Source organism: Sporothrix brasiliensis, assembly GCF_000820605.1.
Source record: "Sporothrix brasiliensis 5110 chromosome Unknown Cont20, whole genome shotgun sequence".
NCBI lineage: Eukaryota > Fungi > Ascomycota > Sordariomycetes > Ophiostomatales > Ophiostomataceae > Sporothrix > Sporothrix brasiliensis.
Window position 1 is genome coordinate 5,700,982 of NW_024467139.1, and position 23,311 is coordinate 5,724,292.

General features: G+C 55.0%; 7 protein-coding genes across 7 annotated transcripts; 3 read left to right on the forward strand and 4 right to left on the reverse strand.

Annotated features, from left to right (window-relative positions):
* Window positions 1-752: 752 nt before the first annotated feature.
* Window positions 753-3,312, reverse strand: SPBR_06643 (F-box and WD-40 domain protein 1/11; the record flags this gene model as incomplete). Its single annotated transcript, XM_040764899.1, has 2 exons — window positions 753-1,848; window positions 1,919-3,312. 2 exons carry the CDS (start codon window positions 3,310-3,312, stop codon window positions 753-755), a joined length of 2,490 nt encoding a protein of 829 aa, XP_040617505.1.
* A 5,066-nt stretch (window positions 3,313-8,378) lies between these two features.
* On the forward strand, window positions 8,379-10,671 carry SPBR_06728 (uncharacterized protein; the record flags this gene model as incomplete). Its single annotated transcript, XM_040764984.1, has 2 exons — window positions 8,379-8,391; window positions 8,594-10,671. 2 exons carry the CDS (start codon window positions 8,379-8,381, stop codon window positions 10,669-10,671), a joined length of 2,091 nt encoding a protein of 696 aa, XP_040617506.1.
* A 515-nt stretch (window positions 10,672-11,186) lies between these two features.
* On the reverse strand, window positions 11,187-11,558 carry SPBR_07995 (uncharacterized protein; the record flags this gene model as incomplete). The annotated part of the gene is made up of 2 exons (XM_040766246.1): window positions 11,187-11,458; window positions 11,531-11,558. 2 exons carry the CDS (start codon window positions 11,556-11,558, stop codon window positions 11,187-11,189), a joined length of 300 nt encoding a protein of 99 aa, XP_040617507.1.
* Window positions 11,559-13,617: 2,059 nt separating this feature from the next.
* SPBR_07354 (uncharacterized protein) lies at window positions 13,618-14,886 on the reverse strand (the record flags this gene model as incomplete). Its single annotated transcript, XM_040765608.1, has 1 exon — window positions 13,618-14,886. The coding sequence occupies one exon, from the start codon at window positions 14,884-14,886 to the stop codon at window positions 13,618-13,620; it is 1,269 nt and encodes a 422-aa protein (XP_040617508.1).
* Window positions 14,887-15,329: 443 nt separating this feature from the next.
* On the reverse strand, window positions 15,330-16,255 carry SPBR_07658 (uncharacterized protein; the record flags this gene model as incomplete). The annotated part of the gene is made up of 2 exons (XM_040765912.1): window positions 15,330-16,102; window positions 16,180-16,255. 2 exons carry the CDS (start codon window positions 16,253-16,255, stop codon window positions 15,330-15,332), a joined length of 849 nt encoding a protein of 282 aa, XP_040617509.1.
* A 774-nt stretch (window positions 16,256-17,029) lies between these two features.
* Window positions 17,030-21,487, forward strand: SPBR_06368 (uncharacterized protein; the record flags this gene model as incomplete). Its single annotated transcript, XM_040764625.1, has 5 exons — window positions 17,030-19,258; window positions 19,322-19,563; window positions 19,653-19,883; window positions 19,947-20,515; window positions 20,601-21,487. 5 exons carry the CDS (start codon window positions 17,030-17,032, stop codon window positions 21,485-21,487), a joined length of 4,158 nt encoding a protein of 1,385 aa, XP_040617510.1.
* Window positions 21,488-22,504: 1,017 nt separating this feature from the next.
* Window positions 22,505-23,032, forward strand: SPBR_07922 (uncharacterized protein; the record flags this gene model as incomplete). Its single annotated transcript, XM_040766176.1, has 1 exon — window positions 22,505-23,032. The coding sequence occupies one exon, from the start codon at window positions 22,505-22,507 to the stop codon at window positions 23,030-23,032; it is 528 nt and encodes a 175-aa protein (XP_040617511.1).
* Between the last annotated feature and the right edge of the window lie 279 nt (window positions 23,033-23,311).

Consider the following 23,311-nt stretch of genomic DNA (forward strand, 5'->3'; position numbering starts at 1 on the left):
TTGGTCCCCCATCACACTCCGAGATAGGCCCGGACAAGTGCTACACGATGCCTGTCATCGATCTGCCATGAACAGGAGGGCAACGTTTCGTCAGCAAGGCCCAATGTATGGTGGGACACCATACCTCCTTTATTCACATATTCTCTGACGAAGGGAGTTAGCATTTTCAGGTCGACCGCAAATCCGCGGTGTAGTATCGTGGACTAAAGGACCGGTGAAGTACGGCCATTTTTTTTTTTTTTTTTAAAAAAAAAACTCATATAGCCCACCCCGAAAAATGAAGGTTTAGTATAAGCGAACGGGAATTGCCAAAAGGTGCAATACAAAACAGGTTAATTATTCTATCGTTGGGTACCAAGAAGTAAAAGCTAAGATAAAAACGCAAAAAAGAGAAAAACACCAGCCCGTCTAGTTTTATAAACGCCGTTAGCAATGCTTGCTGGGGAAATAACGCAACAAAAAAAAAGTCAGTAAGCAAATGACAGGAAAGCAGCCGACAGTAAACCCAAGAGTTCCATCAGAGCAATCCAGTAGTACGTGATCCAAGGGTACAAACGTGTGGACGACTGGTACGTAGTCCAAACGGCCGCCGAACTTCTATGTGTAAACGCAAAAAAAAAAAAAAAGATAACCAAGTTGTAACACCACCACAAAATGTATACCATGTAATGTCCTATATGTATCCAAAACGAGAAATTATAAAGAGTCAGAGGAAAAGAAGTAAACAGCGCAGTCGTCCCAAAGGAAATTCGTTAAAAGGCAGTCGCGGCTTCGTGTGCTGCCTGTGGAGGAGGGGCATTCAGTAAGGTCGGCATCCAGTTCATGTGTTCGTTAGTTGCGACCGTCGTGTCGCCCGTCGCGCAAGTGGAAGCGCATATGGCCGCGTTCGCATCGGCCGTCTCCAGCATGTCAATGCCGTCAATGCCAGCGCCAAAGTCCATCACCAGAATCTTGGGATCCTGACCCGTGCTGATGATGCGGCGGTAGTCGCTCTTGGCGCTCAGCACCCAGCTCTGGTGCCACTGCGGAAAGTCCAGAAGCTGCTGGCCAGTCTCCATGTCAAAAACCTTGATGTCGCGGTCGTAGCTGGCGCTGACGAGACGGCCCGACACCGAGTCGATGTGCAGGCTGCGGACGAGGCTTTCGTGCGCCTTCATCTCGCGCACACACTCGCCGGTGTTCGCGTCCCAGATGCGGATGACGCGGTCGTTACCCGCCGACGCCACAAAACGCCCGTCCTCGGAGAATTGGCTGCATGCCAGGCCCTTGGTGTGGCCCGTGAACTCGCGAATGGCCTTGCCAGTCTCGATGTTCCACAGCTTGACGCGGAAATCACCCGAGCACGACACGATAGTGTTGCCACGCATCTGGACTGCGTTGACGGGACCGGAGTGGCCTCGCAGCTGCTTGAGCATGGCACCGGTCTCCCGATCCCAGACGCAAATGGTGACGTCCTTGCTGCAGGTGATGATGTAGCGGTCGTCGAAGCAAAGGTCGAGAACAGCCGCCGTGTGGTGGAGAAGGCGACGAATCGGGCGATAGCCCGACTTGACCGAATAGACGATGCACGACGAGTCCGAGCTGCCAGTCACGAGGATACGGTCATCGTACTGCAGGCAGAGAATGGAGGCCGAGTGGTGCATAGGGAAGCTGACCGCTGCGGGCATACTGTTCGAGCTACGGGTATGATAAGCCGTTGTGATATAGTGAGCGGGCTGGCCGTCGTCGTCGTAGAAGAGCTTGGGGTCGCGCACGACCTCGGGAGGGCCGATGACGAGACGGCATGCGAGGGTCTTCATGTCCCAGATGCGGATAGTCTTGTCACGAGAGCCCGTAATAATTTTTTGTCTAGAGGTAATTGGGTTAGCATGACGGCGCTTGTATTTTCGTTGGAGGAAACGTAGGGCTGTGGACGTACTCGTCGAATTGCAAACAGTAGATGCTATCAGAATGACCGTTGAGGTAGACAGGGCGCGTCTTCCCCTCCTGCCAGCGACGGTCGAGTTCCTGCTTCACGCGATAGATCTGGCGCCAATCGCACGAAGGGCGAATGGGCGGCACACCAAGGCCGACACCCGGCTGGACAGGTGCGCTGGTGGCATAGGTGGTGGTCTTCTCGCGAAGAAAAGACTCGCGCCAGATGTGTTGATTCCGGACGGCATCGAACCACGCACGCGACACGCGCGATGCGGCAGAAAGGCCCGCAGCATCCAGTTCCGACAGAATCATGATGGCCAGCTCCATCGGCAGGTTACCAACAAAGTCAACCATGGCCACATCAAGCTGAGGTGCCACCCCAGAGGCACAACTCAAGGCGCTGTACGACTCTTGTCCATTGGCCTCGTCGGCGCTGTCCGATTCTGTGGATGTAATGGCAATACCAATGCCGGATTCACGGTCGTTGCCGACTTCGTCCTGCTGAAGCCACTTGGGCTGCAGCACCTGGAGGATGTCCGTCTGAAAGGCGGCAGCAGCAGCCGCGCGAGCGGCACCCCCTGTATTGGGCGGGATGATAGGCGGGCGTGACCGGAAAACAGGCGGGCCATTCATCGACGACAGCCCGCCAGGCAGGGGCGCTGACGAAGACAAGGTCGGGGCGAGGCGATGGTATTCGCCATCCAAGTCGCAAGACTCGCGGATGGCATAGTCCATGGATTCGGGGGCCATGGTCTCGCCATGAGCATTTGCCGAGCCAGACTCTGAGACGCCAGCAGCCGAGGACGAGTCGCTGTCAAAGACACGCGAGTGCCGGAAGCTGGCAGCCTGGCGAACACGACGCCAACTGGAGAAGTTGTGCGACGTCGTCGGCCGAGCGTCTGTGTTGGCAGGCTGCAAACGAACAGGCAACTTGCCCTGCGCGTGGGACTGGGACTGCGAGTGGACATGCGAGGAGCGAAGGATGCGGTTGGGAAGGAAGTGGGAGCCGGAATTGGCGGCGTCGTCGGCAGCCGAAGCGGTCTTGCCGCCAGCGAAGGAGGCGCGACGCTGGATGAAGCCGTGCAGAGAGACCGAAGCACGGCGGATCATGCCCTTGATGGCCTTCTTTCCTGGTGCCGACGAGGAGCCGGAGGCATGATGGCCCGCCTCAGCCTCAGCCTCAGCATCGTCGTCGTGGTCGTCATCGCCATCGCCATCCTCGACCGCGCAGCCGCCCATGTGCATTGCCAGACTCTGAGACCGACTGAAGCGCTCGGAACTCGCGCCGGCCTCGCCAACGCCAACGCCACGAACGCCGTGAGCCGGGTGGTGGAAATCATCCATGCTCAGCCGGGCAAACTTCCGCGTCCTGTTGCCAGAACCAAGGCCAGCCATACCGAGTGTCGTTGGAATGGTGAAATGGATCGAGGATTCGGTCGGGGGGGAGGCGGGATTGATTAAAGGGCCGAAGCAGATGAGAAAGCGGAAAACATGTAAGGCACTGTCGCGATGTCGAAGTACGAAAGAACAGCGAGTCGCGACGGCCGCGGGATGGGAGGACAACGAGCGTGTTGGGCACGGGACGGGCTTTTGTTTTGGTCGTTCCCTTTTGGTTGTTGTGGTGTTTTGGTGTTTTGGTGTTTTGGGTTTGGGCGAAACTGGCAGGGATCGGGGTTTGGTCCAGGGCGACTTGCGCTGAGCAGAGTAATGCCGCAGCGACGGCCAAAAATTATAAATACGTCGAAAGGAAAAGACGAAAACGAGAGAAAAGAATCAATTGCGCGGGCATGCAAAAGTTCGTGATACTAAAAAGAAAAGAAAAGGAGGCAAAGAAGGAGAAAAACAACGTCAAGAACGCGGGTGAAGCGAAAAGTCTGGAGAAGCAGAAGGCGCTCCACGAACCAGGTGCTTTCCACGGAAGTGGGACACGAGTTTGGGTCTTGGAAAGAGGGCCCCCCTGATTTGCCGCACCTTAAATTCGGAAAGAGCCACCGCGGTTCCCTCTCCCCTTTTCCCTTGTGCTCCTGCTGTCTTTGTTTTCGCCCTTGCAGGCAGACTTTTTTGCACTAAAATAGGAGTCGCGACCAACCAGCGCCGCCACGCCGCCATGAAATGCAACGGCCGCGCCTTCTATCGCTGGATTGGCAGTTGGGGGCGCTAGAAAAACTAGAACTTCTCACGGTTTTTCTTTTCTTTGAGCGGGAGGCGAAATTTTCTGTCTAGGCGAATGGGAAGTTCCGGTTCAGTCGGGCACAGGCAAAGAATCGTGCGAGCGTGTCGGTCAACCGAGAGCCAGCCACTCGAGCCACTGTATGAAAGTAATTAGGCCATGAAAGAAGAGAGGAAACTGCGCCAGGCCGAGGCCAGCAGCCAGTCAGCGGACTCGGCCACGCCGTCTACAGAAGCAGAAGGAGCGACGAGGCGGGCATGTCAACACGAGCGAATAGTAGATCTGAGTAGGAAAGGACGAGAATGCGGTGGACTTTGAAGGTGCATGCGAGGCAGTCTCTCAACCGATGCATTGTGCTGCACCTTCCCGTCATGAGCCAATCAGCACCTGCCACGGCCAAAGTCAAGCAGGACTGGCGAGATGGAAGGAACGACTGCCCAGAACTGGCAAATCTGACGACACAGCAAAGGGGGCGAACGTGAATGTCTAAAAGGGCGAGGGCAGAACGACGACGGTCGACTCAGAATTGAGAACATAGGAAAACATGGCGACGAAGAATCAGAACGCACCCACATGCACCACCCACGAAGCCAGGAATGCGCCATGCGTTGGTCTGAATCATTGTAGTGGAGATTGACAGCCGTGTCTCTCTTCAGCTCGACCGAAACTGCAACGAGGCCATTGGCGATGCATCTGCCTCGTCTTTTTGTCTTCTTCTGTTTTGCTTGATACTCTTGCCTGCTCTTTTCTCCCACTTTCCCCTCATTTTCCCGCCTTGCAGAACGCACTGAGCATTCCATCCTTCTCGCTGTTGCATCGCATGGACTTGCCTGCATGTGCAAACAGACCCGGACTGTCAACGCATTGGCACGAATCGCCCCAGACGGCCGCAAAGAACAACTTCAACGTGGCCAGGCCGCCGACAACGGGGTGTTGGTGAAGGAGGCCAGAGCTCGACGAACCAACATCTGCGTGTATCATTGGGGTCGGGAAGCAGGACGACGAGTTGCCCCTCGCATACAACATGCATCTTGTGTCTTTTTTTGTCGTTGCAAAGAATGCACGGAACTCTGCAGCGGGGACTGTTTCATACGCAAGGCCGGCAACCAGGTGACTTGAGCGGCTTGTGCTCGCCATGCGACGCCGCGGTGATCGATGTCCCAACCTTTCCAGCCAGCAACCGGGCGTGCAGTCTTGTGCCAAGGAGAGACCATGAGCAGCCATGCCTTGGCAAGGACAGCGTCGATGTCGGCGACGACAAAATCGTTCCCTTTTTATGGTCAACCGCGCCAACCACACAAATTGACACCACGGTCGAGCGCCGGCAGACAGATGATGACATGTGGTGGATGGCATCGCAGCTCACAACATATGTCACATGGAGCATCGTTTCCCCACCGCATCATTGTTTGTCTCGACGAGACCTTCAAGTCGGAAAATCTGTGAACTGATATGAACGACATAAAACGGCTCTGGGAGGTGCGTCTGGAGCAACCGCTTCTGTACTTACTACTGCACTCTGCTGTCTCTATTGATTGTCTCTATTGATTGTCTTGTCTCGGGCCGGGTTGTGACCTTGCTTCATTTCGACTTCTTCGCACGCCGATTCCACGCCCCTCCAAGCTCACCTAGATGCTCCACGTCAGCGTGGGCAGTAACACTAGAGGGCCCTAAGGGCTGGGCCCATGTCTTGCTTCTATTTTTTGCCTTGCGCTTGTCTCAACTTGCATGTCTCACGCTGGTCGTGGCGGATGTCTTGCTTTGATTTGGACCTTCAAAAGCCCTCTCCCTTGACCTCAGTTAAAAGCAGGGTCTGCACGTCCTGACTATCATCTCAGGAAATAAGGGCAACCTTGTGATTGAGAACCAAAACTCGACACAGTTGAGACGAAAGCGAAAAGGACATATTTCAAAAGATGGAGAGTGCAGAAAACGAATGAACCGGGCTTGTGTGGCGATCGATATGCGTGGCCAACACTCTTTTTGCTGTGCCTTATTTGACGAGTTATGACGCGGCGTTTCGGCTCCGATGTCACTTACACGCTCAATGCAAGCCCAAGACGGAGACGGCGACACGAGCGCGATCTGACCGCAAAGCCCTTCTCGCCCACTCCCGCCTCCTTGCGCCAAACGCTTTGGCGAGGGAAGATGAGGTATCGCTCTAGTATCGGAGAAGGGGGCATTGTTGGGCCAGCAAAGGGAGGCCTTGATGTGATGCACCTTGCATACTGCATGTTGGGGTCAGAGCCAACAGGAGGCCCAAGCAAACAGAAGGGACGCCGACACAGGCAGCAGAAAAGGCTGGTGCACACATGAACAAACTCAGTCGAATATTCACAAAACACCTGTCATCGCCTTTTTGTTCACCTTGGTTTTCTCTGCATGTTCCTTCTTCCCCCCTTTTGGCTGTCTCCTCGTCTTTCCCCCTGTTCTCACCTGTGCACGTCACCATTTTGTTTGTTTTTTGCGACCAGCTGTCGCCCTTTCGCCGCCACCAAAATTCCCTAATTCAACAAAACTCAACCTCTCCGCCAAACGCACCCCTGTCCGATGATCCATGTTTCCCGCCTCCCTGCTGAGTTTGTTCTAGCTTTGCTTGTGTCTTCGCTATGTTCATATTGTCCCTTTTTTGTTTTTCGCGCCCACGATTTCCTGCCTTCCGAGCATGTCACCAACAATTGTCAGCCTATTTCGTTTGTAATTTCCAAACAATTCTTCTTTCCTCATTTTGCGTCTGGTCCTTTCCACTTTTCGTGCAAGTGCGTAACACAATAACCTCCGGTTTTGCCCATTCGCTGATCTCTTGCATGTCGTGAGGTTTCCCAGGCAGGCTCCTCTCCCTTGCAGCCTTGCTCCATCCGCCGTTTTTTTGTGTTCACACATGCACGATTGCCCACAAAACGTGCTGCCCCGTGCTCATACCTTGTATGGAGTGCGCCTCTTCTCGCCGTTCTCGCTGCTTCTGTTCGCCCCACAGCCCACTTGTCTTTCTGGAGCCACCGCGCAGGGTCCGTCTGCCTTTTTTGCATGTTTTCTGCTTGGTCCACCAACCGACCACGAGCTTGGCCCGTCATGCAAGGTGTGAACATCCCCCCTCCCGGTCCCCTCACAGGGTCGGCATGTGAGGAAGGATCGCACGAGAAAACGCACAATGGAATTCATGACATGGGTGTCCAATGAAGCGGGCAGCAATGCGCAAACAGAAAAGGATGTGCGAAGCGGGCACGAACAAAATAGACCGACCAGCGAAAGCCAAAAAAGTCAGAAGCCGCCCTCACAAAAGGGAGAGGCGGGGCCACATGAGCGTATCAACGACAGGGGTCAAGGGCGGGCATTGGGAAAAGCCGCATGTAAATCCCATGTAAGTCCCAGGATAGCTTGGAAGCTAGGACGCATCTGTCACATTCGAAAGCTGTTCGCAGCCAGCACCCTGCATGCACAGAGCATATAAAACGACAAAAACGTGTACTCCGTACTCCGTACGCAGCCGCTCATCCAAGAAGAGATGGCGTGAACAGAAAACAGAAAATAAAAGAAAACCGACAGACGCAGGGAGACTTTCTCAAGCGCATCATTTCCCCCTTNTTTCTTTTTCCTTTCTTTTCTTTTTTTTTTTTTTTTTTTCGCCAGTGCTAGGAGGGTGTAAGACACACGTCGGAGGTTTAATTCGGTCTCCATCAGCTGTTTCTGTTGCCCTGTTTTTCTCTCTGCTTTCTTTTTATATTTCTTTTGTTTCGTTCTCGTCATTGTGTAGGTACGTTCCATCTCACCTAGCTCCTTGCTTGGGCCAACGCGCGACTCTCAATCAGCAAGCATCCCGGGCCAAACAAATCAACCAAAAGGGCGGCAAGTTCACATTCAGACCCAGGCAAGCGGACGAAGAAAGCAAACCGTCACCACAGCGAAGAAGAACAGACACGCAAATGCAAACGGGCCCGAACTGGAGGACTCACCAAACGACAGATAGCAAACGGCATCCAAACGGGGGACGACAAACAGCTACAACAACATATGATACAGCCTCAGTAAAGGGAGACGACGCTTACGACTGCACAAGGGGCCTCTTTTACGCCCATTGAGCGTATATTAAAGCTCAAGGGTGTCGTCGAGACCAGCATCGCCGCGGGGAGTTGTTGCCTTGGTTGTACCATCTACATCTCATCTGTTGTCAATTTCACCACGAAGGCACCGGCAGCACACAAGACTTCCGCCATTTTTCTCACAGCTCTTGCCATGGCGTGTTACAACTCCAGCCCCAATGTGGCCTATTGGTCACTATTCAGCCACCGCGATGATGGCAAGAGGTGAGTTTGTTTCTCATTCTTCGCGATCGACTTTCGAATAGCCTCTCTAACGCTGGAAGAAAACTGTCTGTTCGGCCGGTCTTCCCGCGGTGGAAACGGCCTGGAAAGAGACGCGAAATCCTTGACAAAGACGGACTCTTGGATGGCCGACAAAGTGTTGCGGAAACTGCCCGGTCCGTATCCCGGAGTACGTGCTACGCAGAATCGTCGCAGGAAGCCGCCTACTCTGTCAACTCCTCGTACCCTGTGAGCATCTCCAAGAAGATCTCGCAACCAGTCCTCCGGGCCATCCGCAGTATCCGTCACATTGAGCTGCTGCACAGCACCTCGGACATCGATTTGCGCAGCAGCTCATCTCTGTCCAACCGCTTCAATCGTGGAAACAGTCGTGGTTATAAGCATGATCATGAATATGAGGACAAATATGAGAGCAAATATGAGAGCAAATATGAGAGCAAATATGAGAACAGATACGAGAATGGGACCGCGCGCGGTAGTCCGACCATGGTTGACGTCGACCAGTCCTATCCCAACAGCCGCCACCCACAGCACCAATCCGTGATCACAACACATCCCAAGCCAACACGCGCCTTTGGCCAGTGCCAGACAAGTCGTCTCTTGACTCTGCCCCAGGAAATTCGCGACGAGATTTACGCCTATGTCTTTTACTCGACACGCCTCACCATGGGCCGACGCGTCACATGCGCACCGCCTACGGACTCCCCGTGTTCGGGGTCTGCGTCGTCGTCCAGGACATTGTCGCCGGAGCCTGACGAGGCCGACGAAGTCCAGCACAGCCAGTGCCGGATGACGCCCGGTCGCGTCACTACCCACGTCAAGCCCGCACGCCACTCCATGGCGCTCTTTCTTGTCTGCCGCCAGATCACGCGCGAGCTCGTCAGCGACAACGCTTGGATCGGCCAGGTCCTGTTCAACTTTGAAGACGCCGCGACGATGCTGGACGTTTTGGGTGGTGTCTTTGCAACGCCGGCCCAGCGCAGCCTGGTGCGCGAGGTGCGTGTGCGCGAGGGCGGCCTGTTTGTCCACCAGAGACTGCCGTCTCTGCCGCCCCTACCAACCGTCCCGGAAGACAACTCGACGCCTTCATCGTCTGCTTTTTCGTCCACACAACAACAGCAACAGCCGCAGCAACAACAACAGTTTCGACAGCGATTTCTACTTCTTGGTGGTCTTATGCGCTTGCTTCCGGGCCTCTGCCTCGACCGCCTCACCGTCCTGCCCGCACTGCCGTGCCGCGTTCATAAGTCTACGCGCTGCCACAACCTCCCGAGCGTCAACATGTACAACATGAGTGTCACCAGTCACCCTCCGCCGCCCGTCAGCCTGGCCGCTCCACACGAGATGCTCACCGAGCTGCTGCATGCAGGAAGTGGTTGGAAGGAGCTGTGCTACGTGCACCACGACACAAACATGCTCGCCGCAGACAGGCACCGCCCCAGCTCGGTCGAGGCAATGATGGTCAACATGGGTTTCTGGGATGCCGACATGGATACGTATGATGACGTGTTTGCGGCCGCCGAGCGTGCTGAGCGGTTGGCACAGGCGGAGCGGGCCGACCTCGAGGAAGCAGAGGCCGCACGGCTCCTGTTCTTGGAGGAGGACGAGGAGCTTCAAGAAGGCGAGGGGACGCTGTTTATGCCGCAGCACCGTCGCCACCGCCGTCTCGGCAGCCTGTTTGCGTCCTACTCGGCCCGCAAAGAGTACCGCCTTCCGCGCTGGCGGCACCTGCTGACCGAGCGCGACGGCCTCATCCCGGCCAACAACAACAACGACACGACCAGAGACGCAGCCAACTCGTCCGTTGCCGCTGGTTGGAGCGTCAGTATCGACGCAGTGATCGACGAAGGCTTCTACGAGGGCGACACGCCGCGCAGCACCATTTCCGTGTATGGTGTGCGCGGCGGCCAGGCCCTGTGGCCCATGGAGACGCTGGAGGACGTGCACGACAGCCGGATCCGTGGCGAGGACTTTATGGTCATCGTGAGACGGGGCGACGGCGAGGAGAGTGGGGAGGCGGCCGGCCCCAAGACCGTCCAAAAAAAGAAGGCCGATCCTAGCAAAGCCGTCTGGGCGGAGTCCGTTGGCAACCCGTACCCTTTCAAGGAGGGCGACCCGCGCGCGCTGGGCTACGGTACACGCTGGGAGACATTACGGCCCGTCCTGTTTCCTTGGGACCACCTGGCGGCCACCCGCATCCGCCACGACCGGTACCGTCACAGAGATGAGTACGTGGTGCGGTCGCAACGACGGCGGTCTTGACGAAGAATGGCCGCTCGCTTTACGAGCGCGGTAAACGCCTTTTTGTTATTTGTTTGATGATACCCGGCGAGTTGGTATGCTTTGCGAAAGCTACCATTTAGGAAAACACGAGAAAAATGAAAAGGGCAAACGTCTTTGGCGCACGATGCTCATGATGGACGGCGGCCAGGATTTGGGCTTTCTTATCGTATTTTGTATCTTGGCGCAACGTCCGTTTTCTGTTGTTTTTCCATTCATAATGGCTTTGTCTTTCCCGGCTGCTGCTTTGCGGTTTGCTTCCTTAGCTATGCAACAGCCAGCTCTCTTTTATGGTTTTTTGTTTACGAGCATCCGACAAATGGGCCGACACCTTTTTGGTTATCGTTTTATTGATTTTCGTTCTTTTTTTTCTAATCTCGTCATGAGAGCCATGCTATCGTTGGCCGTACTCCCGACGGTCCAAAGTGCCAAAACCAAACCCAAACGCCGCCTTACGAAACCTGAACCTTTCCAAGTTGTTCCGTCCCTGAATCACCTTAGAAGCCCTGCTTGGCCACCTGCGCCTTGGCGGCAGCAATCGTCCCGGTGGCGTTGGGGTCGGCAAACCCGCAGCCCTGCTTGCCATTCTGCAGCGCGGCGGCCTCGGCCGAGCACACGCCGGCGCCCTGGCCGTTGTTGGCGCAGCAAGCAGAGCCGCAGTCGGCGTTGTTGACGCAGCCGCCGGTGATGAACTGGGCACCGTTGCCGGCACCGACGTTCTTAGCGCCCGCATTGTTGGGGGTGACGAGGGCCAGGGCCGAGACGGCGACTGGAAGACGAGGGTTAGCAGAGAAAATAAAAGAAGCATTGCAGGAGGGGTTAGGTAGATATGGATGCGTACAGGAAAGGACGACAGCGATGCGAACCATGTTGGCGGTTTGAGGAAAGTACACAGTACTGTAGTTGACGAAATTAAATAGTGTTATAAAACTGACGACACCGGGTCGTGTAGAAGTGAATGAATGCAAGAGAAGAAGAGAAAAGAATAGTGGACGTTGAGTTGCTGGATGAGGATCAAAACAGAATGGGAATGATGCTTGATGGACGAGTCTGTTCTATTTGTACCTCTCGCGGTCTGTCGTGGACAGGCCGCAAGGAGTAAACAATCGCACGGGCGGTAACCTGCGCTTCTTCTTTTTTTCGGATCTCCTTACACATCACCATTCATCCTCTAACGACCGCCATGTGTCGTCTTGCCATCTTTCTACCCCCTGACGAGGATCACTACACAGGCGGAGTGGACACCAAGCACAAAAAAAGCCGGGACGAGGTATATGACGAAGCGAGTTATGCTCGTCTACGCGGTTGAATCGTCATCCAGAAACGCGCAGGCAGCAAAGCCTGGGCATGGCCGAGAGGTCGTCGCATGTCAGAGTCATGTACCAGACAGGTGCACAGAGTGAGCCGGGGGGGGGGGGGGGTCGCTTCAACTTGCATTTACGCCCTGTCAATCCGGCCAAGGAAAGTTACGACGAGTTTGAGACGATGTCTGAAATTGACGAGCTTGACGAGTCATGCTCGGAGGGCAGGCGGTTACGAGGGCGGTTGCGGTTTTCTTGTTTTCCCTAGGGAAGAGCCTGTTCTGACACGGTTTGATCGGCGTAAAACCGCATTTTGCCGTGTCCAGGTTGCGCACAAGGCAAACAGGTGTCGCGACTCGGCAAAGACGCAAGCAAAAGACAACGTGAGATATCGACACGCCCTGGACTACGAATAATACACATAAATAAAAATGAAAACGGTATCTTGTTACAATAAACATGATTTTGCCTTGGCCGCAGATTTTCTACACTACTACTTACACAGTCCTTTTTCGTATCCTAGACTTTACAAGCAAATTTAAAATATCAAATCAGTCCAATTGGATCCGCTACAAAGATTGAATACGGTGCATGTGGTCCTCATCGTACACATCGGACTTGCAGCACGGATCGATCGGAGTGAAATCAGATGTTAGGTTTGTTTGTCCTCAAAAGTGAAGGTCTGAACGTCGTCAGGGGATTCCCGGAAACAGGAAAGAAAATGATTGGCAGAAAGATGAGGACACCCTCAAAAGCCCATGCTTTTCAGGCTGGGGCCTTGAGTGGCTGTATACGGTCATGTTGAAACGGTGCCCGGCGCTTTGATCCTTGTTGTCATCGCCGCCCATCGCGGGCCCAAAGCATCCGAATGCCCTCTGTAGACACTATGAACTATGAGAATGCTTCTGTCTACGACGTACACTTTGTCTTTTTATTACTTATAGTATTTTTTGGTGTCTTTTTTTCATCCTGTTATTCTGAGAAGATCAACTTCCCTTATAATTTCATTTCATATATTTAATTATTGTTGTCCGCCTTTCTTAGCCACTTATCTAGTTTATATCTCACACTAAAACAAACATGCTTCCGTTCAGGATGATCAGAGAGTGACCGCAACGAAACAACGTTCGATGGTGATTTACAACCTCAGTCTTAGCGTTGTATTTTTTCTACTTTCATTTTCTTGACTTCCTGTAACCGTCCTATTTGGCTGCTCATCAGACCAGTTTCAGCAGGGTAGATATTTGATATGGATCACAGACGAGTCATGGCGAAGTGCATGAGAGCAGGGACATTCTAAGAAGCGGTTTGTCGAATGCCAATGGTCTCAAATACGATCTAGGTGACCTTTCATCTCTGTTCGGACTATGCTGTACGTGGTACACAGATTTTACACTTTAAAGCGAGAAAGCGCTGTTGTGGCCGCCACTTTTGTCTGGCGCGGACCGCCGCCGCTTCTGGTGGTCGCTGCAGTGAGGGGTTTGTCCCTTCGAAGTACTATGTACCTACAGTTGTCATTTTCCTGAATGGCCCGATTTTGGTAGCCTACCCTAGAGACCGAAGCAGCTGGGACGATAGTTATATGTTTTAAAGACGTATAAACAGACCCCTTAACAGCCTACGCCGGCTAGCCTTTAATCGGGCGCGCCGGCCGCTCCTCTTTTGACAGATAGCACTTTGCGTCGCAATACCGGAACATAACGTGCGGGACAAACTGCGGCATCTGTGCTAGCTGGGCCTGGACCCAGGGATTTGACTTGTTGAGCGAGCGGGTCGCGAGGTCGACCATGTACTGCGTGGGCGCCGCAATGTTGCTCCTCTCCCAGTCAATGTCGCGCACCCACGGGTCCCAGTCGTTGGAGCCCGTCCAGACGCTGTCCTCGTCCGGCTTGGGCATATCGTCGGCCTCGTTAACTTCGTCCTTCGCCAGGCCCTCGCGGCCGTCGGCGTCGTGTAACCGGTTAACCCAGACCTTTTCGACATCGTCGAGCCACAGCCGGCAGCGTGCCGCAAACCCTTGCTGGCTGGCAAGGGTAACTGTGAAGTCACGGATGGCGTCGCGGTCGCTGGCATGGCCGTAAGGGCCGTGGGCGCGCCACAACGCCTTGAACTGCTCGACGCGCGCCCAGTCCGTGGCCGGGTTGACGAGCTGTAACGGTGCGTCGCCCAAGAGGCCAAAGAGGCCAGACTGGCGGGCCACCGTGGCGGACGTGAGGTGTATGGGCACGTGTAGGACGACGGCTGCATATGACAGCGCCCGCCGCAACGCGCGGATCATGGGGACGTCGACGACGGGGCCGCGGCGCAGGCTGTTCTCGTAAAAGGGCAGGATCAGGTCCGCCATGATGGACACGGACGTGGCGCGGAGGTGTTGAGCGTACCAGTGCAGGCAGGCGACGGGCTCCTCCAACTCCCACGTAATCTCCGTGTCGTACTGGTAGTCTTCGGTGTGGTTAAGATGCAGCGACGAGCGGCCGGGCAGCGTCCACAGCGCATTATCGACACCGCCCCGCGCGCCGTCACCCGGGCCTAGCGTGTAATGCGGCTGGTACCGTGTCGCGTCGACGGGCATGTACCATTTGTGGCTGTTGTAGCGCTCCATCCGGTCGGGCGCGACGGGGAAGCGTTCCGCCAAGGATGTCACATACCGTGCGTATGCCTCGCCTGTCTGCAGTGCAATCTTGCGTGCCTCGTGGCACACGCGCGAGATGGCCGGCGGGCGGCGATTGGCCATGTGGGCGCTGAACAGCGTGCAGCCAATGTACGGCCAGCGGATGTAACGATGGGGGCATTCAAGCTCCTCCACGCGGTGTGGCAGGCAGAGCTCCCATATGGCCGCGCGGACTTCATAGGGGAGCTCTGGAAAGAGGTGAAACTCGGCGTCGAGCGCTGCCATGGTGAATTTGCGTGCTTGTGTTTGGAATATCAGTTTGATGTGAGAGGTGCACTTTTTGGGAGATTTTATGAATCGACAGATTGTATCGATAGATTGTCGAAACGAGGAAAATGGTAGGGTGAATGGCAAAGAAAACAAAATAACCGGAGCCAACAGCATTACATTTACCAGTTATAAAACAGGCTGCGGATAGGTGGCTCAAACACGGGATAAAATTACATCGTAAGCCGTCTTTTTTGACGGAGAAAAGGATCAGAAGCTGTCGAGACAGGGTAGATCGTGCTATTATATAATCTTCTAAATCTACTTTACACCCTTTTTGTTTCCCAACTATATCTTTAACCAGCTCCAACCACAACATACCACTAAGACCGTGTCCTTTCTGGCTAAACGCTCTGCCCATGTACCACTTCCTACATCGCGTAGGACAACAACGCCCACGTCTAACAGTTTGCGTTCAGGCGGCCGATGCATTCCTGAATAGCGTTAATGGCGACGTAGTGGTTAAGTTGCGCCTTAATACCCTTACCACTAAGGTTCAGCTCCCCAATAATAAACTTTTTCATATCGTCCAACAAATTCCCGCGCGTAATGCTGTCGTGCAAAGCCTTGTTATCGGCGACAGTCCGGTCCATATCAATGCTGTCGTACGGCGTGCCGTCGGGCTTGGTCGGCGGAGGGTCTTTAAGCACCAGTTTGTACATTGGCATGCTGCGTTGTTTCTTCATGTACTCCTTAAGATTAGGAATTGTCCGCGCTTCCTGCTCCGCGATGCGGTACGCCAGCACCCGGTCCAGGGACAGCTTCATCTTGTCAAGGCGGGCCGCAATGTCCACGCCGCGCGCCGCAGCGTCTTTGCGGACCTGGTTGACGCGGTCTGCGATTGGCAGCATCATCTCACCCAGAGACGGACGGGCGCTGCCCGTGTCCGGAATCACAGCGGGCATCAGGGTTTTCAAGTCGTAGTAGCTCCCGTAGTTGGCGTCGACGAGCTTCTTCGCTACGCTGTCCACGTCAAAGTCCGTCACCATGCCCACGTCCGTCGAGCCTTTCCAAACAGTTTTCTTTTGGGCCTTGTTGCCATCGAGATCGCGCAGGAACTCGTCAAACGCGCAAGAGCCACCTGCACCGGAACCGCGGCAGTGGGCCAAAATCTGGGTGTTGCCGATGCCGTAAAGCTGGAGCTCCATCTGGTAGGCATACCAGATATACACAGCTGCATTGTCACTGTTAGCGAGGGTCAAGGATGGCATGTCCTGTACGAAAAGAAACGAAAAGAAAGCCGCAACTGACTTTGATAGGGGCCTGCACCCATGGAAGCCAGGCACGAGACCGCCCAGGAGAGCGTCAGGAAGAGAGGAAGCTTCATGGCGGTGTATGGTATTCAAAAAAGGACAAAAAGAACAAAAAAGGACAAAAAAGGACATGCAGTCGTGTCGAGCGGTGACCAAGAGACGATCCTCGTCCACGGAGGTGTCTCTAAGGCTGGTCTTTATAAAAACGAAACACAAAATCGCCCAGGTACAGCAGCCGCAGTTATTGTCGACCTTTTTCTTAAATTACCACGAGGAACAACAGCTCTAGCGACCAACACACGATATGCGACCGCCTCGGTGACCTCAATGACGCCGTTAATAAATTCGCCCAGCGAAGAAAGGCACAAAATAAACTCGACTTCATCCACCGGCAGTCGCTGCCGAGATGGCCATATGCAGGATTCGAAAACGCACGCGGCATGCAAGGCACAACCGTGCTGTGCCTCACTTTTTTGACTCTTTTAGTTGCCATCACAAAGGATCTCGCCGCGGCTATGTTCTTCTTAATCTGTATATACACACGGCATGAGCCAACAGTTGTGTTGGTACTCCCATTGCAATTGGAAGGATTCCGGGCGAGAAAAAAGGTCGCCGACGTCGAGACCGCCTTTCTTTAGCATTAGACAAAAATGGCTCCGACGTAGACGACCGATGGAGTCGGCATCGTATACATATGGATGGGCATCAGACACACATTTGAAATATTGGAAATTTCTCGTTCAGATCACGACTCCAACACCAGCCATTTTTGGTCTGCCCTGGTTTATCTTACTATTCTTTTCTTTGTCAGTCACGCCTTCTTTCCCTTCTTGTCTTGTCTTTCCACGATGAGGATTCATCCCCTTCCGTGGCTGCTGGCCATCTCCCCTGCTTTTGTTCGTGCACAGAGTCCGCAGTCTGTCCGGGACTGTCCGCTACCATGTGATTTTGTTAATGGCACATCCTGGCTGCCGTATGGCCAGATCAGTGACCTTGACCGGTGTAACGAGACGGTCCTTTTCCAGGTGATGTTGTACCAGCCCCTGAACGACCCGGAGATTGGTTCCATCGTCCAGGCTTGCGCGGCGTCTACATCGTCATCTGTGAGTCTGCCGGCACCTGGTCCTGTCAACGACACGGCCCTGTTTAAGCGCAAGAGCTTCAAGAGCTTCAAGAGCTTCAATGCGAGTGCCGTCAGCTCGGTCACGACCTTTGCGGCGGGCGCCACGTGTATGGACCACGTCGACAAGCCGACAAGGGCGCAACGGGAGCTCCAGCTGCTGTGGTCGCCCGCAGGCGCGTCGAGTGTATCTTCTGTGCCTGCTGTGGACGACGTCGACGACATCCGCGCCTCGGCCGAGAACCTGGCGCAGTTTGTGACCCAGGACCTCTCGTGCACGGCCAGCATCATATTTGCCAAGACGAACAACGTCACCATGGGCGTTTATGTCGGCGCGCAGGTCGATAAGGCGCCCGCGGCAGCCTTTGTCCGCGAGCATATGAGCCAGTCCACCGTTTTACGCATCGAAAGCATTCAGGCTGCGCCCGGCCAGGTGGCCGTGCAGGTGTGCGGTAAAGAGCAGCTCAGCTCGCAGCAGCTCGGTGTGTTTGCCGACCTGACGGGCGACGCCTTGGCCGTGCAGACGGTGCTCCGCGAGTGGCACCGGGGCTACTGCGTTAACGGCACGTCGTACACGGAACGGTCTCTTGGTCGCGTCGAGCTCGGTATGCTTCCGGGTCTGCTGCACGGCGGCGATGTTGGCAGCTCCGGGCTCAACGGCGCGGCGACGAGAACAGTCAACGGGACAGTCAACGGGACAGTCAACGGGACAACGGCTCTACGCAAACGCAACGACTGCCAAGTGCGCAAGGTGGTACCAACCCAGGGCTGCCAGCAGACAGCACAGGCCTGCGGTATCAGTACGGACGATTTTATCCGCTTTAACGGCGGCGATCCCAACATCTGTAGCACGCTGCAGGCCAACCAGCGTGTCTGCTGTTCGCCGGGCAGCCTGCCGGACACGGCCCTGCCGGCCAAGACAGACGGAACGTGCGCGTACGTGCAGCAGCAGGGCAAAGAGTACTGCAGCCAGCTGGCAGCCAAGTGCGGCGGCGATGTGACGGTGGCCGATCTGACGGCGAGCAACGGCGGCGACCCCGACTTTTGCAGCAACCTGCAGCAGGGCCAGTACGTGTGCTGCGGGCACGGCAAGATGCCGGATCTGTCGCCCAAGAAGAACGCCGACGGCAGCTGCTTCGTGTACGAGACCCAGCCGGGCGACAATTGCGCCGCTATCGCCGCGGCGCATGCCATCGCCGACATCAAGCTACTCGACAAGTACAACAAGAACATCTGGGGCTGGCTGCCGTGTCCGGCCCTACAAAAGAAAATGCGTATCTGCCTTAGCGACGGCGACCCGCCGCTGCCTATACCCGTCGCGACGGCCGCGTGCGGGCCCCTTAAGCCCGGCACCGTGCGGCCTAAAGACGGTACGGCGCTCGCCGACGTCAACCCGTGCCCGCTCAACGTGTGTTGCAACGTATGGGGTAACTGTGGTATCGACAGCGACTTTTGCGTGCCGGCCCCGATCCTTAACGGTGGGCCCGGCGCGGCCCGGCCCGGCAGCAACGGCTGCGTCTCCAGCTGCGGCATGAATATTACTAATAACGCCTCGCCGCCGCGCACGTTCCGCACCGTCGCCTACTTTGAGGCCTGGAACGTCGACTCGCGGCCCTGTCTCAACATGGACATTTCCCGCATCGCCGACCCGGCCGTCGCGCCGCCTGGCGGCGGCTCCTACTCGACCGTGCACTTTGCCTTTGGCAATATTACCAACGACTTCCAGGTAGACGCCAGCGGCGCCCAGGGCCAGTTTGACGGGCTCAAGAAGCTACAGGGCATCCGCCGTATCATTTCGTTTGGCGGCTGGGGCTTCTCCAATGCGCCTTCCACTTACGGCGTCTTCCGTCGGATTGTCCACAGCCAGGGCAGCCGTGGCGTGGCGGCCAAGAACATTGTCCAGTTTGTAGTCAATAACGGACTCGACGGCGTGGACTTTGACTGGGAATACCCGGGTGTATGTCCCTTTATATCTTATATTTTTGTTATGCACCCTTGCTGCCCTTACTGACATGCATAGGCCACTGATATCCCCGGCACGCCTGCGGGCGATCCCGTGACGGAAGGCAGCAACTACCTCGAGTTCCTCAAGACGATGCGCTCTCTGTTGCCTAAGAACAAGACGCTGTCTATGGCCGCACCGGCCTCGTACTGGTACCTACAGCACTTCCCCATTAAGGATATGGCGCAGGTGGTCGACTATATTATTTACATGACTTATGATTTACACTGCCAATGGGATTACGGTAACCAGTACTCGACGTACGTGGCAAAGACAACGTCCAGACTAACGTCCTATAAAATACCATAAAATACATGAAACACTGTCGTACTAACGGTACTCCGTACAGTCCCGGTTGCAAATCAGGCAGCTGCATGCGCAGCCACGTCAACCTGACCGAGACCATGACGGCGCTGGGCCTCATCACCAAGGCCGGTGTCTCGTCCGACAAGGTCATTGTGGGCATGGCCCGCTACGGACGCAGCTTTGCCATGAGCCAAGCCGGCTGCACGGGGCCCATGTGCACGTTCACGGGCGACCGGCTCAACTCGAATGCCGCCCCGGGTCCCTGCACCAATACGTACGTTCACGGATGTCTTACTGTTCCACACATAAGAATTCTAACAGTTTACTAACAGTGTAGGGCCGGCTACATTTCTAACTTTGAAATCAACCAGATCCTGATGAGCGCCGTGGACCCGGACACGTACGACGCGCGCAGCATCCAGCAGTTCCAGGACGAGGGCGATATCCTCGTATACGACGACATGCAGTGGGTCTCGTACCTCACGGACGACAGCTACAGCAGCCGTGCGAGCAAGTGGCGCGGGCTCAATTTTGGGGGCACGTCGGACTGGGCCGTCGACCTCGTGGCAGACTTTGGGCCTGGTGGCAACGGCAAGACGGCCGACGACGGCACGGGTAGCGACGACGATAACAGCGACGGCAGCGGAACGATGCTGTGCGACGTGAGTAAGGTGTACACGACCTTTGACGACCTGGCCAAGGACGTGGCGGGCGGTATGAGCAGCCACTGCGCCAACTACTTTACGCTGGGCGTGCTCGGCAGCATGCTTGACGACGCGTACACGCGTTACAACGACGCCAACAACAGTTACGACGCTAAATTTGGCGACTATGTGCGTTACATGAAGAATATGGTGCCGGCCGTAATTGACAACTTTCTCGCCATCAAGGGCGACGGTCTAAAGTGTATGTCCTCCTTCGTCGTCTTTTTTTTTCTTCTTCTTTTCTTTTCTTCTATTTTTTCTTCTTTTTACCTTATTAACGTTCGTAGACTTCGACTGCGCCCTTACCGACGACTTGACGCCCCTAACCAAGAAGGCGCCCTGCGACCAGATAAAGGAGTCGATCCACAAGGGCTTCGTCAAGGTCACGCTAGTCTTGCGCGATGCCGACGGCTTCGCTGCTGAGCTGCTCAAGGACTACGGCATCCCCGCTGACTGGCTCGACTTTAAGGGCACCTACCACGAAACCGAGACGTGTTACTCCGACGACACCACCTCGTGCCCGCTTACCGCCGGCGCGCGCGAGTGGTACGGCTACCCCGAGGTCAAGGCCGACGTCGTTATCCCTAACCCCAAGGACGTCATCACCAACACTATTGGCAACGTCGACGACTTGGAGAATGCCCTGCTCGCCCGCCGCCTCGACGTTATACTCGGCATCTTTGACGGCCTCGCCGCCGATGTCGTCCAGGTCATGTCCGTACCCGTCTTTTTACTTGTCCAGGCCGTCGACGGCATGGAGCAGGTCAAGGTGCTCGCCGAGAAGCAGGAGGAGGAGGACAAGGAGAAGCGTAAGAATTTCATCCTGGAAATTGTCGGCGCCCTGCTCTTCGTCGTCCCCTTTATCGGCGAGGAGGCCGCCATGGCCGCCGGCCTGACCAGCCTCGCGCGTGCCGTTACCATCATCGGCGAGCTCGGCAACGCCGCCTTTGGCGTCTACTCGGTCGTCGACGACCCCAGCTCCGCCCTCTTTGCTGTCATGGGCATGCCCTTTGGCGTGCGCGGTATTGCCAAGAGCGCGCGAGACGGCAAGGGCTTCCGCGATATGGCCGACAAGCGCGCCGGCTGGGCCGACGCCGACATTGCCAAGCTGGGCAGTGGCTTTAAGGCCCGCAACGACAAGCTGCAGAGCATTGTCAAGGCCTGCCGGCGGTAGTTCGAGGGCGGTGACGAGGGGGAGTTAAAATAAAAAGGTGGAGTAAAGCAGAAAGTCGGGTACCGTAAAAGCGTTTTTATTATTTACTTTATACATTTTTTAACGAACACTATATTAAGGGGTTAGTAGGATAAGTAAAAAAAGTGTAAGGAGTATTTATACTAAAACTAAATAAGATACCTACCCTACTAACACAAAACTAACCAATGTGTTACATATAAGTGTAGTACGTCACTAGCTTCGAGATACTAAGTAACGGAACAAGAAATAAGGTCTCACATATATCACGATTTAAAATACCGTATAATAGTGTAAGTCTTAAATAATAGTATGATATAATATACAATAAATGATTATTAATTCTATAAACTATCTATATAAACTTGAGGTCGGAGAAAAGGTCTAATATAACCGTTACATGTTTTAGTTAAGCGGTACGTGACTTGGTGTGATACTAGACTCCCGTAAAGGGAGTCTACGCGTGACAGTAGTGGTAACAAAGATAAGGGTCTAGGAAAAGAACCAAATCTCTACTATAAAAGGGTAACGAGAATAAGAAAATGAAAAAAAGTGAAAGAAGGGTAAGAAGTCAAGAGTACAAGAAAGAGACGTCGAGAAAGACGAGTTGAATTTATATGCGGTCGTCAAAGAGGCTGCGAGGGCGGGGCCAATCAACAACGAGTTCGAAGCCCCACATGTCCCAATTGAGAAGGTCGCCAACTACAGAGGTCACAACAGCGTGTTCAAACTTACATTTACAAACTGCTTACGTATGACGCTCTGACGAGGATATGTTGCATGCCTGTCTCATCCGTGGATATGGTTTGTAGTGTATTTTAGGATTTTAGGGTGGTTCGCAGCGGGCCCGACTTAGCTCAGTGCGTCACCGCATTTTAGTTCCGCCTCCAGTTTTCTTGAACGTCTCACCTTTCACCTCAAACCGCAAATTCTGACACTCTCGCCAGCCTCGACCCTACCACCTCTCCAGCGACGCCTCCTGCCCACAGCTGCACCGCCATGTCCGACGCAAAGAAGCCCGAAGCCAAGAAAAGGCCGACGCCGGTCACGGCCTCCGTCCCGCTGCCGGCCCTCTACCGGCTCTTTTTTCTCACGATCGAGCCCATTGCGGCCCTCGCCGGCGCCTTTTATGCGCACTTTCGCCAACACGATTACCTGGCCATGACGCACGCGGCGTCGACCGCGACTGATGCCGCCGGCAACGTCCCCATTGTGACGTCTGTCGTGCTCTCGCAGCTGGCCAACCTGTACCTGCTTTTCACGCTCAACGAGGCCCTCGTCCTGCGCACCACCGCCGACCGCCGCGTGTGGCGCACGTTGCTGTTTGGCCTGCTGGTGGCCGACCTGGGCCACCTGTACTCGCTGCGGCCGCTCGGAGGTGACATCTACTGGCGCGCAGACCAGTGGAACGCTATGGGCTGGGGCAACGTGCCGTTTGTGTACGTCGGCGCGTCGATGCGGCTCGCGTTTCTGCTGGGTGTTGGCCTGAATGGGCCGCAGCTGGTGACCAAAGGCAAGCGGATATGATGAAGAGCAGTCTTTGGAGATGGACAGTTGAGATATAGGAAGATGGAGAAGACAAAGCAACTCTTCGCACACAACTCATTAAATGCCCTGCTCGAATAGCAAACGTGGACGGTATTGGACGAAATCAAGGAATCAAAACCCTCCTCGCCGGCGTCGTCCCCGGCTTATCCTCCGTATCTGTTGTCCTGTGTCACAACTTCACATGTCTCGAGCAGTGTTTGTTAGTCACTGCCGGGTGGCTTCCTGCCGCTCGCAGCCAAGTAGAGGGACGATCTCTTC